The 15,281-nt window shown below is 48.6% G+C and overlaps 1 protein-coding gene across 1 annotated transcript; it reads left to right on the top strand.

Moving 5' to 3' along the window:
• Nucleotides 1-1,066: 1,066 nt before the first annotated feature.
• Nucleotides 1,067-13,877, top strand: STIP1 (stress induced phosphoprotein 1). Its single transcript, XM_043870671.1, has 13 exons — nt 1,067-1,379; nt 4,563-4,772; nt 5,222-5,363; nt 5,514-5,655; nt 6,434-6,602; nt 7,600-7,726; nt 7,809-7,911; nt 8,111-8,231; nt 9,317-9,538; nt 12,135-12,171; nt 12,374-12,477; nt 12,636-12,808; nt 13,408-13,877. Exons 1-13 carry the CDS (start codon nt 1,371-1,373, stop codon nt 13,478-13,480), a joined length of 1,632 nt encoding a protein of 543 aa, XP_043726606.1. The 5' UTR covers nt 1,067-1,370; the 3' UTR covers nt 13,481-13,877.
• Nucleotides 13,878-15,281: the final 1,404 nt, after the last annotated feature.

Here is a 15,281-nt window from a genome sequence, read left to right as displayed (position 1 = left end):
GTGACAACCTATTAGCATAAAGGGCAGCTAAAACACAAGGAAGGGATGGCATTACCCAGCTGGGGGTGAGGAGGTGGGGCGGGCACAGCAGTTCCCAAGACCCTCACCCAAGCTCCCTCTAGACCCCAGACATACGGGGCCTTTGTTCCGTGAACCACACACTGGCCCAGAGCGAAATCATTTCTCTCTGACCCTCTAGCCCTTTCTGTTTCTCTGCGGGTACCTGTCCAGCCTTTCGCAAGAGGGCAGCGATTTTAAGGACCACCCAGGCCGCCGCCGCCCGCCAGGTGATCAAGCAGCTCAGTGAGGTGTTTTGTTTCCTTCATCCCCTTACCTCCGAATAACGCAGGCAGAGCCCCTTCATTAAGAGCTAAAAACTCTACTGCACGAATGTGAACGATCCCACGCCACGGCCCTAGATTACCAAACTCTCTACCCGAGAGATTCAGAGAGGGTGTGCGCCTCCACCGAGGAGATCGGCCAAGATGAAATCCCGAGCCTGTCCTACCCAAGCCCCAGCGCCTTCACCATCACGCGGGATACTGGGACACCCAGAACCCAATATTGGGATTCAGGGACGGGCCAGGGTTCGCTCCCGAAGCCGATCCAAACGGTCACCTCCACTGGCTGGGATCCCTGAGCGTGACACTCCGGTGAAGGACCAAGACTCAATGCAGCCGGAGAGAAGCGAACTGCTTCAGACTGACTCGCCGCAGACCGACGGAGGAAGCGGCCCGGGCGGACCCACCAAACCCACACATGCCCGGAAACCACCACTGCAGACGGTGTCAGTGGCCTCGGACTCCCGTAAGCCACCGCTGCTGTTTTTAAAAAAAAAAAAAAAAAAACCCTGCCCTTTGAAGGGCAACAATTTAAACCTATCAGAGCAAAGTGTCTGCAACTAACCGGCCAGTTAAAATTTTTTTAAATCTGAAGGCGGTTCTGTCACGGAGTCTGTCAGCCCAATGGGAGAGGTGGAAATTTCCAGAAAGAACAGGACCAATGGGCGCGGCCAGCGCGGCCATGATTGGCGGACTAAGTGACCAATCGGTGCCGCAGAGGTCCGCCCCTCCCTCCAATCGTAGAGTATATGATGGGTGGGGCTTTCAGAGCAACGTCCAGTCTCGAAACGCGGGGGAGGCAGGACTCTCCTCACTGTCCAGTGAGAGAGAAGCAGAGATGATGGGCTAGACTTCAAGCCAATAGTAGGAAATCTTAGAAAGCCCCCTAGAGGAGAGCGACCAGTGAGCCGGCGAGGAAGAGGCGGGATCTGGGGGTCCCGGCAGCTTCTAGTAGGTTCCAGAAGGCGGCGCGTGCGGTTGGGAACGCGGAGCCGACGGAGTCTATTCAACGGGGTTCCGGACCGGGCTATGGAGCAGGTGAAGGGGGAGGGGCGGGCTGAGGCCCGTGGCCGCTCTGGGACCCGCCAAGGCCCGGCCGCGGGTGGAGGGGCGGGGCGGGCGCCCGATTGTTGTGGCCTGGGCGGGGGCCGGGGTCGGCGGGGTCGGCGGAGCCGTGGGGAAGGCGAGGGCGTGAGGGCCGCGGCGGGCGGACGGGCAGCGAGGCCTGGTGGCGGGGAGCGCGGGGTCGCCTCAGTGCCCGTAGCCACTCCACTCGGCGAGATGGGCCGGGGGACGCCCCAGTTTGGCTTAAGTCCGCCGCGCGGCGGGAAGAGGAGCCGTGGCTTGGGCCCCTGAGGCCTCCCAGGACGTGGGTCCAGGCTGAGCAGGGGGATGGCGCCCGCGGCGTTCGGAGGGCTGGAGGTGGGCGAGGGGCCTTGCGAAAGGCGAGAAGGATCAGGTCAACCTCTGGGAATTCGTCTTCTGGGAGAGAGATCAGAGATTGTAGAGGTTACCCAGGACTTGGCCCCAGTTAACTTGGAGGAACGCGGGGACGGGAATATACTGCAAGTAGCTGATGGACTCTGTAGCCAGTTGCGGGGAAACCCTGCTTCTTTGCATGGAAGGCCGGGGTGGAAGAGTGTTGAGTGAAGGTATGATGAGCAGCAGGCCGACTTCTTAGCCTGATTCGGGAAAGGAGAGGGTGCAACATAAATCCTTGGAATGAATTTCATCTCTACCAGGGTTTTACAAATCATATGTGCAGCACCTCCCCCTCTTCGTTTTTTCTGTGTGTGTGATTCAAGAATTAACCGAGGACTGATTTTTTCTAAAACGTGGATTTTTCATTGCACGAGGAGGAATTAGTTGCCGAAGAAAATTTAGAGTATATAGTTAAGCAGCGAGAAGTAAGTTGACTCGGTTCAGCGTTACTGGGAGGCTGAGTTTGAGGCTTTTGTGGGCTACTTCTGTGAGTTAATTGTGACCTCTGTGGCCTGAGGGTTGTGAGACACCTAGAGAGGTTTTATTGAATTGGTACCTGTTATTGGGCTGTAATGGTTGATTGGGGGGATTGGTGTGATCTACAAAACTGAATCTTTTACCTGGTATACCTTTTGCTCCCTTTAGCCAAATCTGGCGCCTCTTTGCTAAATTCTTAAAAAATTAGAGTGGAAACTGAGAGTTTAAACATTTTGCACCCTCATGATAACCAAATTGTGTCAGGGATTGAATAGGCTGTGATATAGACAAGAAACTGATTTTAAGTTCAAGAAGAGCTCTCATCCTGAAGTTACCAAAATACGGGGAAAAAATTCTGTTTTATCACACTTGCCCATAGTAGAAGTCTACATGCAGGTAGACTGAGTGAGTAAACTCAGGGACTGCATAGATGGCCCGGTGTGTTAAAACCTACTGTCCTGCACCCATTAAATATGTAACCTTTTTTCCCCCTCTTAGATCCATGTTTCAGTTTTAAGAAATACTCAAATTGGATAAATATGAGTGTGTAAAATTGTGTTTTTTTAAATTAAGTACCTTTCAAATAAAAATCTCACAGTGATAAAACTTAAATTTTGACCACATACAGGCATACAGCTGTATGAATTACGTGTCAGATGATGTAAAAACTTACCAGTTCAAATGCACGCGCTTCAAAACTTTAGCGCACAGTCATCTTGTTTAGTCGCTAAGTCACGGCCGACTCTTTGCAACCCCATGGACTGTTGCCTACCAGGCTCCTCTGTCCATGGGATTTTCCAGGTGAGAATACTGGAGTGGGTTGCCATTTCCTTCTCCATCCACTTGATGCTTTCAAGTGCTGATTTCCTGCTTACAGGAAAGGTTCGCTCAGTTTGGAAAATGTTCCCTAGGATAGGCAAGAATGTCACCAAGGTATTCTCAGTTGCCTTGTGGAACTATTTGAGTTTAACTTCTCACCTTCTGACCTTCATTCTATATTCTAAGATTTTTTTCCTTGCTCGTTAAATTTGGTAGTCTCTCCTTTTTCCTCTTGGAGGTTGTCTTAAGATTTTTCTGGCTAGTGGAGGGTCCCATTTGGTGTCCCTCAGGGTTCTGAAGTCATTTCTCACAGCAGAATTCTTTCTTGCATCAGTACACTGGATGGGCATACCAAGAAAGAATGGCTTGTATCCTGAGTGACACAGCTGTTCTCACCAATGTGTGGGCATTTGCGGGATGGCCTTCCCCTCTTGTTGGGCTCCCTGATTTGGAGAAGCCTTTTAATTAGGACCCTGTTTTGATGTGGCGGAGGTCCATTTCACACCAGTTAAACCTTTTGCTGTGTTGCTGCTGCTTTCGTTCTGGGTGTTTGAGAGAGTAGGGAATGGAACTGCAGTAGTGTTTCTTTAGCCTCCTTCCATCTGTTTTGTTGCTGTTTAGTCACTAAATAGTGTCCGACTCTCTTGCCACCCTGTGGACTGTAGCCGGCCAGGCTTTTCTGTCCATAGGATTCTCCAGGCAAGACTACTGGAGTGGGTTGCCATTTCTTTCTCTAGGGGATCTTCTTCACCCAGGGATTGAATCTTCCTCTCCTGCATTGCAGGTGGATTCTTTACCACTGAGCCACCAGGGTAGCCCCTTCATTCGCTTAAATATGTTTAATGCTTAAACATGACAAAAACTGATTTTTATCCTAGCTTCATTTTTACCTGTTAAGAAACAGCCATAATCTGCCATGTTGTGACATCTGCCAGTGGAAACAGATTGTTCTGTGATGCTAGGTGAGCGTCCTGATGCTCCCGAAGGCCATCCTGGTGCCAGCAGGTTGTTGGAGCATGTACCAGTGCGTGCTTAGTCCTCTTTGTTCTGGCTCTCTCTTCAACTAGGCCTGTGTTCAGTTTATCATTTGAACTCTGGAAATCCATGGCAAAGAAATTTCTTTTTCCACAAAAGGAATTCATGCATATGTCCTAGAGTGGCTTCATCAGCTCAAAGTTGAGACTTTTGGAAGAGTGGCTGGAGTTGTTAATCCCCAGGGGAGCCAGCAAAGAGCAGAGACAGGCCACTTTTTCCTTGTTATTTTATCTTTTCCTTGCTGGTTCCCACACGTGTGGGAACTGTAAATTAATCTGTGATTTGTTTTTCTGATCCGTAAAGTAACCAGTTTGTCAACAGCTACAGAAAGGAATGAGTGTCACCTAAGAAATAGGGACTAAAGAAGGATTTTATGGGGAGAAACTGTATTGGTTCTTCTCTTCTCAGGTAAATGAGCTCAAAGAGAAGGGCAACAAAGCCCTGAGTGCTGGCAACATTGACGATGCGTTACAGTGCTACTCTGAAGCCATTAAGTTAGACCCCCAGAACCATGTGCTCTACAGCAATCGCTCAGCGGCCTATGCCAAGAAAGGAGACTACCAGAAGGCTTATGAGGACGGCTGCAAAACCGTTGACCTAAAGCCTGACTGGGGCAAGGTAAGCTGTGTGTGAATGGGGGCTTTTCAGGTGCCCAGAAACTCCTTTGGCCTGTCTGGTACCTATCCTGAGAGACTCATAGTTGGTTACTGCCTTCTCCCCAGTCCTCCTACCTGTTGGAGAATGTTCCTCAGAGTGATGACATGTTTTGTCAAATCTGAGGTACTATCAGTTAAGACATGTTTTATTTTCTGTACTAAGAGAAAACTGCTCAAGAAACTAACAACACTTAGCATCATAAGATGAACTGGGGTGAAGCGGCCATGTTCTTCAGGGTCAATAGATACTACTGTTGTATCCTGGTCCCCTGTTTGTTTGTTTGTTTGTTTTGTGGCCTCCATGTGAATACCCATTTTGTTCCATAAATTGTAAAGTAGATTGTTTATAGAGTTCATGTTTGAAATTTACCTCTGAGTGTCTATTTTTTTGTCTGTCTTTGCTGGTTTAAGGGCTATTCACGAAAAGCAGCGGCTCTTGAATTCTTAAACCGGTTTGAAGAAGCCAAGCAAACCTATGAGGAGGGTTTAAAACATGAAGCAAACAATCCTCAGCTCAAAGAAGGTTTACAGAATATGGAGGCCCGGTTGGCAGGTAGGCCCCAGAACACTGCCCTGCCCCTTTTATTTACTGTTGTTCTATAGTTGGGGTAATATTGAGGCTCCCCCTCCAATGTCAGTTTAGTAGGCTATGGGGGCACAGTAACCGACTTCCTGGTGGTGTGCTTTCCTTTATTCGAAACAGAAAGGAAATTCATGAACCCTTTCAACATGCCTAATCTGTACCAGAAGTTGGAGAGTGATCCCAGGACAAAGACTCTGCTCGCAGATCCTACCTACCGGGAACTGATCGAGCAGCTGCGGAACAAGCCGTCTGACCTGGGCACGTAAGTTCAAGGCGGCAGGTTTGTCTCTAGAAACGAACATGAACGTTGTGGTTTCTTCCTAGGATCCTGTGGCAGGGGTTCCCTAGACCAGACTGGGGTTTCTGCCTTTGTTTTTTTCCTCCAAAGAGCATTAAGAGTTTACTGCTTTATTGTTTATCTGTATTTCTAGAAAGGGTCGGGGGAATCACGTATTAGAGTAATCTGGAGTGTTTATTCTAATCCTCCCCACCTTCACTGCACTTTTGCAGTGCTGACTTAGCATCAGCTCTGTTCTTTCTGTATACATAGGCATACATTTTCACATAAGGGATATCTTTGTGCCGAGTGTATGTCAATAGCCCACTGATTCTGTTTAACAGAATACCTTGATAGTGATAAGACAACATATCCCTCCCCATTGGTGTGTTGGAATGGAAATTCATGGTTGAAAGCACATCAAATCTAAAGATCAGCTTTCTAAATCTTGTGCTGGTGTCTGTGACTGCCTGGGTGCCTCTGACTCCTGAGATCAGACAGAGTGTACCTGTAACTCACTTCTGTGTGTGTCTGCTGGCCTTGAGAAAAATCCCATCTGCGATACCTCATATTTTATGTGGATTTTTGAGGGGTTGAGCATTCCACAGTTGTAACTCATGGGTAGTACAGAATCTAGCAACCTTCCCATGGGTGAGAATCTTTTCTATACAGTAATCCGAGCTTTAGTAGTAAGTGGGGTTTAAGATCAGTTGTGTTGAAGACTAAGTGCTGTTCTGTTTTTCCTTTTTTTAACCAACAATAGGAAACTGCAAGATCCCCGGGTCATGACTACTCTTAGCGTCCTGCTTGGAGTTGATCTGGGCAGTATGGATGAAGAGGAGGAAGTTGCAACACCTCCACCACCACCTCCTCCCAAAAAGGAGACAAAACCAGAGCCGATGGAAGAAGACCTTCCAGAGAATAAAAAGCAGGTTGGTGTGTCTGTCTGTCTCTCTGGAACACTTTACGGTCATGCGTTTAGAAACTGCCTAGTAGCCAGAAATGTGTCAGGTGGGACCATCTTTAGACTTCGGATGGCTGTGGTGGTTTTCTGAGTGCTCAGTGTGTGGTCAAATTACTGTTATTAATAATTTAAATGTTTAGTATATTAAAAGGTCCATGTAACAAGCAGTTCCATAGGAATTGTGTGTGTCAGCGTCTCAGGCAGCGGGTGCTACCACAGGGTCCCATGGCCACTGTGGCTCTGGCTCATGGTTCTGGCGGTGTGGACATCAGCCAGGGTCAGCCTAAAAACTGTGTGTGGTCCTTGTTCGTGTTGTGATCCAGAAGAATGTTGTCTGTCACCTCATATGCTTCTGTTTCTGGCTGATCGGACAACTTTCAGTCTTTGAGAGCAGCGGGCCTGTGCTGAACGGTTTTATTTCCCTTCTTATAAATGGGAACAGCAGATTGTTGCCAAATTTAGTACCGTTAAATGGGTAAGCGTTGGTTGCTCATGGTGTCTCAAAGCTGGAAAAAGGCCCTACAGTGTGGGTGGTCGTGAGTCTGCTGAAGACTCCTGCCGCCAGGATAGCCCCTCCCCCCCGCCGATATTCCCTGGTGGCTGGGACCCAGAGACTGTGTGAGAGAGCCCGAACTTGCTTAGCCTCTCAGAATTAAACCCAGCGCAGAACTGTGCTGTCCACTCTCAGGTTGTTTCAAGCTGAGGGGATTTCCTCTTCCCTGAGGAAACCCTCACTTTCCGACAAGATCCAGGAGAGTAGTTGGGATAAGGGGGTGTCTCGGAGGAAGCAGAGAGGAAACCAGTTTTCCAGTCTGACAGCTGGTAATCCCCTGTGGGTGTGGAGAACCTGCTCCCTGTAGCCTCACCAGGGGTGTGTGCTGCACGAGAGCTGTGACGTCCCAGGCGCTGGCTCCCTCTGCCCTCTGGGTTAGATGTGCTCAGCCCTCCTTCCGCATCTCCTCTAGGCGCTGAAAGAAAAAGAGCTGGGGAATGAAGCCTATAAGAAGAAGGACTTTGACACAGCCTTAAAGCACTACGACAGAGCCAAGGACCTGGATCCCACCAACATGACTTACATAACCAACCAAGCAGGTGAGGCCTGGGCCTGGGTGCGGGACTGGTCCCCGGGAAGAGGCAAGGACTGACTCTTCGTTCTTGATCCTCTACTTGGCAGCTGTGTACTTTGAAAAGGGTGACTATGGTCAATGCCGGGAGCTGTGTGAGAAGGCCATTGAAGTGGGGCGAGAAAACCGAGAAGACTACCGACAGATTGCCAAGTACGCTTGACCTGGAGTGCCTTGAGTAATGGGGAGGGGGCTGGAAAGGAGACTGCAGGAGCTGAAACAGAAGGTGTTGGGAGGGCGTGGTGCCGGGGGCAGCGATGTGGGCCTTGTATCTAGATGTTTTTTCTCTGCAGAGGCTGACCTTGTCTGTGCTCTGCCCTTAGCAAATTCTTTTTCCTTGTGTCTTTGTCAGAGCTTATGCACGAATTGGCAACTCTTATTTCAAAGAAGAAAAGTACAAGGATGCCATCCATTTCTACAACAAGTCTCTGGCAGAGCACCGAACCCCAGACGTGCTCAAGAAATGCCAACAGGTGGGTAGGGAATGAGGGATGTTTTCTTAATTCGATTTATTGTAGTCATTCTTATTTAGTAATGAATTTGTTGTCTTTGGTTATTTTATATGATGCATCCCCTGTTAATGATGACAACACATAGAAATAACCCAGTTTTTCTGCTGTGTTTCTTAGTTGGCAAGGGTTTTGACCTTAAATTTGTTGAGGGTCTGTGCACTGACAGTGTTGTGGTTTTTATTGTAAATGAAGACCCTGCTGCTGGGAAAGATTGAAGACGGGAGGAGAAGGGAACGACAGAGGATGAGATGGTTGGATGGCATCACCGACTCGATGGACATGAGTTTGGGTAGACTCCAGGAGTTGGTGATGGACAGGGAGGCCTGGCGTGCTGTAGTCCATGGGGTCTCAACTGAGCAACTGAACTGAAATTTTTTCTCTATACAACCAAATTTTGTAGGAGGGTGATTTTATTCACAGATTGGTCAGAAAAATAAGAGCTGTTAATCCATCGTTTTCACATAAGGCATATCTTTGTACCAAGTGTATGTCAATACCATTTGTTCTGTTTCATAGTACATGTACCTTGATAATAAGAAATACAGAATTCTTTAATTGAGGTAAGGTTGATTTACAACATTGTATTTCAGTGTTATAACAACGACTCAAAACTTACAAACTGTAGTGTGTTTAAAGTTATAAAATATTGGCTATATTCTCTGTGCTGTACAGTATATCTTTGTAGTTTGTATATAGTGTAAGGAATATAAAATTATTAATCCCCAAATTAAATCTCACCAGCAGTACCTCATAGTTCAGTCGATAAAGAATCTGCCTGCAATGCAGTAAACCCAGGTTCAATTCCTGGGTCAGGAAGATCCCCTGGAGAAGGAAATGGCAACCCACTCCGGGATTCTTGCCTGGAGAAGTCCATGGACAGAAGAGCCTGGCAGGCTACAGCCCGTGGGCTCGCAAGAGTCAGACACAACTTAGTGACTAAACCACCACCACCAAGCAGTACTTTCTGAAAATTAAAATTTTAATCAGACTTTTTATTAGCCCAGTGTTATGAGAATTTAAATGACTATTCCAAGAATTTTTTTTAGGCAGAGAAAATCCTGAAGGAGCAAGAACGGCTGGCCTACATAAACCCTGACCTGGCCTTGGAGGAGAAGAACAAAGGCAATGAGTGTTTCCAGAAAGGGGACTACCCGCAGGCCATGAAGCACTACACGGAAGCCATCAAACGGAACCCCAAAGATGCCAAGTTGTATAGCAACCGGGCCGCCTGCTACACCAAGCTCCTGGAGTTCCAGCTGGCGCTCAAGGTGAAGGCAGGGCGGCCTGTCTGTGAGGAGCGTGTCCTTCCTCTCCACGTGGTCGTCAGCATCAGCTTGACCTTCTTATTTTGATCATAGTTTCAGGGTGGTGGTGCATGTGTGAGATTTGTGAAAGTACAGGACCTGTGTGTGTACCCTTTGCTGGCCCATGCAGTAGGAAGTGTTTGGGAAAGTAGATCTGTTTCCCTTCCCATTGCCTTTCTTCATGTGTTAATTGTTTTGCCTTTTTGACGTTTTATTTTTTTTTATTTTATTTTATTTTTTTTTTTCTTTTTTTTTAATTTTTATTATTTTTTTTCTTTTTGACGTTTTAAATGCACAGTTGAGCGCATTGAGTCCATGCACACTGGTGTACAGCCATCACCACCCTCTGCTGCAGAGCTTTTCTCTTCCCAAGTGGAAGCTGCATCTTCTAAACACTAAACTCCCCATTCCTCTCTTTCATCCCCTAGCAACCAGTGTTCTACTTTCTGTCTTTGAATTTGATCACTCTAGGAACCTCCTATAAGGGGGGATCATACTGTATTGGACCTTTTGTGCCTGGCTCATGTCACTTAGCATAGTGTCTTCAAGGTTCATGTTGTAGCATGTGTCGGCATTTCCTTTTTCATGGCTGAATAGTATTCTGTTGTATGGATGGACCACGCTGTTTGCTCGATTCATCCATCAGTGGAGATTTGGTTGTTTCCACTTTTGGGCTATGCTGAACAGTGCTGCTGTGACCGTGGGTGTACAGATATCTGTTTGTCCCTAGTTTCAGGTATTTTATGCAACAGTGGAAGTATTGCAGTTCTCTGTTTAACTTGGGGGAGGGGTGAGCTGCCTCGCTTTCTATAGGAACTTTACCATCATTCCTTTCTTCAGTACTCAGTAATATAGGTCTGCTGTTGTAAGTCACATCGCACATGGTCAGTTATGCTAATGTTCAACACTGGAGGAGTTCCTCTCCATCGCGCCCTTGAACCTGAGCTAATCTGTGCATCTTGGCAATTTGATCTATCTAGAGACCCCAGCACCTGAGTCCATGATGGTTTTTGTTTGCTGACCCAAATCTTTTGGGTCTGTCCAGCCTAGAGACATCACTGCTGCTGGTAGGACTGCAGAAGGGCCATGTCAAAAGCAAAGAATAACACTGTTAATCACCTGAGAGGTAGGGTAGGACTTTTCTCAAACTGCAAATGGGAGGAAGGAACGAATAGAATTGCTTCTCGTCTTAGGGCTTCTTGGTAGCTGTTGATTGGGCTGCAGTGCACACAGTACACTGCATAGCATTTTTTTTTTTTAATGTGCATACATATTTTCCTTCATTCAAAATAGGGTTTAATACAATGTCTTATGGCACTCAAAATTAGGTCTTCATTTTAAGAGTATTTGTAGATGTTCTTTCTCTCCTCACTCTGCATAGCATTCTTTGTCCTGTAATTTTATGGTTTGAAGATACATCGAACAGGTATACAGAATACCTTTGTTTTCCTTCATTTTTCAACCGTAAGCACTGACGCTAAACTGTGAAAGGAAATGATACATTTTGACACTTGACCTCATAAGTTTTTGAGCATACATTTCCTGAAATGACTCTCCTTATGCATTCACAACATTATTAGCACCTATTAATAGCAAAGCTAAGGCCATAATGTCATCTGATGTATGTGTATATTCAGATTTCCTCATTGGTCTAAAAGTTTTGGAGTTGTCAGTATCAGGGTCCATTCATTTCCTCTGGTGATCATTGTCCTCTCTTAATTTTTCAAAGAAGTTTCCCTACATTTCGGGGTTTTTTGCTCATCATCATCAGCTTTCTGAGGAGTCCACACCCCTTGCCTTGTGAGATGGTTCAGGATCTGGTTTGTAGTGTCTTAAAGTTCTCCTTAGTTTGCTTCTCTGCTCCCCTTTTGTCCTTTCTCTGGGCCTGCTGTTGAATCACCATGAGGCCAGAGTTAACAGAAGTACTGGGGTAGGGGGTGAGTAGGAAGATTGGGACTGACATCCACACTGTAATATGTAAGGTAACTAATAAGGACCTGCCGTGTGACACGGGAAGCTCCACTCCATACTCTGCAATGGTCTGGGTGAGGAAAGAATCTTAAAACCAGCGATTGTATGTATGTGCGTAACTCACTCACTTTGCTCTACACCTAAAACTGACCCAACATTGTAAATCAACTGTACTTTAGTAATAAAGTTTTAAAAGTAAAACAAGGGGCTTCCCTGGTGGCTCAGTGGTAAAGAAACCACTCGCCAAAGCAGGAGATACGGATTCAACCCCTGGTCCAGGGAGGTCCCACGTGCTGCAGAGCACCTACGCCAGTGCACCACAATTATTGAGCCTGTGTTCTAGAGCCCAGAAACCACAACTACTGCGCCCACAACTACTGATGCCTTAGAGCCCGTGCTCTGTAAGAAGAGAAGCGCAGCAATGAAAACCCCGTGCAGCCAAAAATAAGTAAAAGCAGCACTAGAACAAAAGTCGGATGTTCTGTAATGGCCCTGGGTGAACAGTTAGGTTTGTAATTCCAGGTGAGTCAGCTGTGGGCTAGCAATTCTGAAGGAATGAGCCTGATTCATTTCTGCTTTTCCTTCGTAGGACTGTGAGGAGTGCATCCAGCTGGAGCCAACCTTCAGTAAGTGTCTTCCTGTGCTGCGCTTCTGCCCCGTCTGGCCAGAGGGTTGAGAAGAGAGAGCATACTCTGCCTGTGTGTCTTCGGAGGTTACAACATTTTGAAGCTAGTGTCAGGCTGAGGAGTGATGGTGTTCAGAGGAGGTGAAAGCAGGCTTCGTAAGTGTGTTCTGGGTAATGCATCACCTCTCCTTTTCTGTCTCCAGTCAAGGGTTATACGCGGAAGGCAGCCGCCCTGGAGGCGATGAAGGACTACACGAAAGCCATGGACGTCTACCAGAAGGCACTCGACCTGGACTCCAGCTGCAAGGTGGGGCTGCTCTGGCCTTCAGGGGTCTCTGCCCTGCCTACCCTTCTCTGATTCTCCCCTCTCACCTTCGCCTCAGTGACCCCTGTCACCTTGGGCCCGTTGCAGCAGTGAGCCAGGTAGTGCTAACGCTCCCCCCTTCTGGCTTTGCCGGAACGCAGGAGGCGGCAGATGGTTACCAGCGCTGCGTGATGGCCCAGTACAACCGGCACGACAGCCCCGAGGACGTGAAGCGGCGGGCCATGGCCGACCCGGAGGTGCAGCAGATAATGAGTGACCCGGCCATGCGGCTCATCCTGGAACAGATGCAGAAGGACCCGCAGGCGCTCAGCGAGTGAGTCGAGCTGGGGGTGATGGCCTTGGAGGGAAAGGGGGACAAAAACATAATGCACAGCTTTGGCAGCAGTGTGATCCACCTAAGTGGGAGTGTGTGCCATCTAATTCTTAGAGCATTAGCACTACCTGGCTCACTGCTGCAGTAGGCCCAAGGTAACAGGGGTCATTGAGGCAGAAGGTGAGAGGGGAGAATCAGAGAAAGGGAGGCAGGGCAGAGATCCCTGAAGGCCAGAGCAGCCCTGCCTTACAGTTGGAGTCCAGGTCGAGTGCTTTCTGGTAGTTAAAAGGTTGGCAGGTGGTGGTGAGCTGGAAGGGCTTTGTTTGTTGGCAATAATGGCTTAAGTGGTTAGTTAGAAAGACCAGTTTTGCTGGGAAAAGGTCTCAGCTTATAGCCGTGTCCAGTGAGAGTGGTCAGGTTCCGGCCACTGGCAGAGGAGGCCCGTGCAGTTCTCCACAGGGCAGTTTCCACCAGGACTCCCCTCACCACCTCTTGCTGATAGTGTCCAGGGTGGGTTGCACTGGGGCTTGCTCTGGGAGCAGGTAAAAATTTTTAGGGGTTAAGTCTCATTTCAGGTAACTTTGCCCCTTCTTTGTCAGACACTTAAAGAATCCTGTGATAGCACAGAAGATCCAGAAGCTGATGGATGTGGGTCTGATAGCCATCCGGTGATGACTTGCTCATCATCCCCTTCCCTTCGCCCTCACGTGGAAAGAGGAGCTGGGACCGCGGCACGCAGCACGGAGCAGAAGGAAGAGAGGGGAGACAAGCGAACAGCGTATCTATATATTTATACAGACCTACATGGAAGATTCAGAGACTTATACTCGCGTACTCGTGCGGCTGCTGCCTCTGGGCCCTCCCAGCACACGCATGGTCCTTCCCCTGCCCCCAGTCGCTGTCTCAGCTGCTCTCCCATAGTTGGTTATTTTTTATTTGGGGCAGTGGGCTTGTATGGGGAGGGGAGGGTGTTCTTCCCAACCTCAGGTCCCAACTGTCTTCATTCACATTGTTAATTCCACGTCCTCTTCTCCAATAAAACAAGCCAGTCAGGCGTGGTTATACATTGTTATGTCTCCGAGCGATTTTTTTTTTTTTTTTTTACCAAAAGACTGAAGCAGCTGTCCTGCAGGAGTCACAGCCTGGATTGGAAGAGATGTGAGTGCCAGCTACTACTAGGAACCAGGCACGCTCTGTCTCTCTTCCTAAATGGTGGGGCGGCTGTGAGCTTTCGGTTCCACCGCCTGGCCTGATGGCTCGGACGATAAAAAATCTGCCTGCGGTGAGGGAGACCCAGGTTTCATCCTTGGGTCGGGAGGATCCCCTAGAGAAGGGAATGGCAGCCCACTCCAGTATTCTTGCGTGGAGAATCCCATGGACGGGCTCCTGTATGGTGGCAGAGTCGGACACGCCTGAGTGACTCTCTGCCTCTGGAGCTGGCCACTAGGTGGTGCTGTTGCCCAGTGGACAACTTGAAAGGAGATGACCTGACCCAGAGTGGCTCCTGCTCCAGAGGGTCCTGTGAAGGTCCAGGTGATTCCCACGCTGTCAGTTCTCCACACTCAAAGCCAGAAGCCACTTTGATCAGAGAACAGTGGGTCCCATCCAAGAATCAAAACCAATTTCCATTGCAGGAGATGCTTCAAACTTCCCTATTGGATTGAAAGCCCTTAGCTGCTGTATGTTCTGCTCTCAACTGAGCTTAAAAGTAGGTTTTAATTACACTTTTCCACAGCTGCAGGAAATTTTCTAAAAACTCTTGTCTTGGACTGGGGTGGCTTCTGGGGCTGGAGTGAAACTTCCTCATTTGCTCCAAGAGTGAAGCTTTGGGGCTAGCAATCTGCTGAGGCCAGCAGCTGGCTGTACTTCCTGCTGCCTCGACTTTGCATAAGCTGAAGCTGGCCTTCCCCAGGAATTGCCCCCGCCCCCCCACCCCCCACCCCTGCTGGTGGCCTCCCCTGTCTGGGTGGCGCAACCCTCCACGGGGATTCTGCAGCACCTTTGATACTACGGTCTCTTCAGGTTCTGGTCAATTTCCATCCCCAAATTGATTGCCTAGAAAGGCTGAATTTCTGCAGGAGCAAGGGGTGAATATAAGGCCCTGCTCTCCTGAAGCTTACATCCTGATGCACCAGAAAGACGGGCCACCAGGAGCCCTCCAAGTCACGTTTGCATAGGGGTGGAACAGGAGTGAGCCTCATGGGCACTGGCCCCAGACGGGCATGATGCAGGTGGAGGGACAGAGGGAGGTGGCAAGTCTGAAGACTTGAGACTTCAAGGTGTGGGGGCAGTCAGGCCATGAAACATTAGCGGACCACTGGCTCAGGGTAAAGCGTGTGCCTGCAATGTGGCAGACCCGGGCTCGATCCCTGGGTTGGGAAGATGCCCTGGAGAAGGAAATGGCAACCCGCTCTGGTACTCTTGCCTGGAAAATCCGTTGGATGGAGAAGCCTGGTAGGCTACAGTCCATGGG

Source organism: Cervus elaphus, chromosome 2, assembly GCF_910594005.1.
Source record: "Cervus elaphus chromosome 2, mCerEla1.1, whole genome shotgun sequence".
In the NCBI taxonomy this organism is placed as follows: Eukaryota; Metazoa; Chordata; class Mammalia; order Artiodactyla; family Cervidae; genus Cervus; species Cervus elaphus.
Note: the sequence above shows the minus strand (reverse complement) of the source record. Positions and strands in the feature narration are given on the sequence as shown.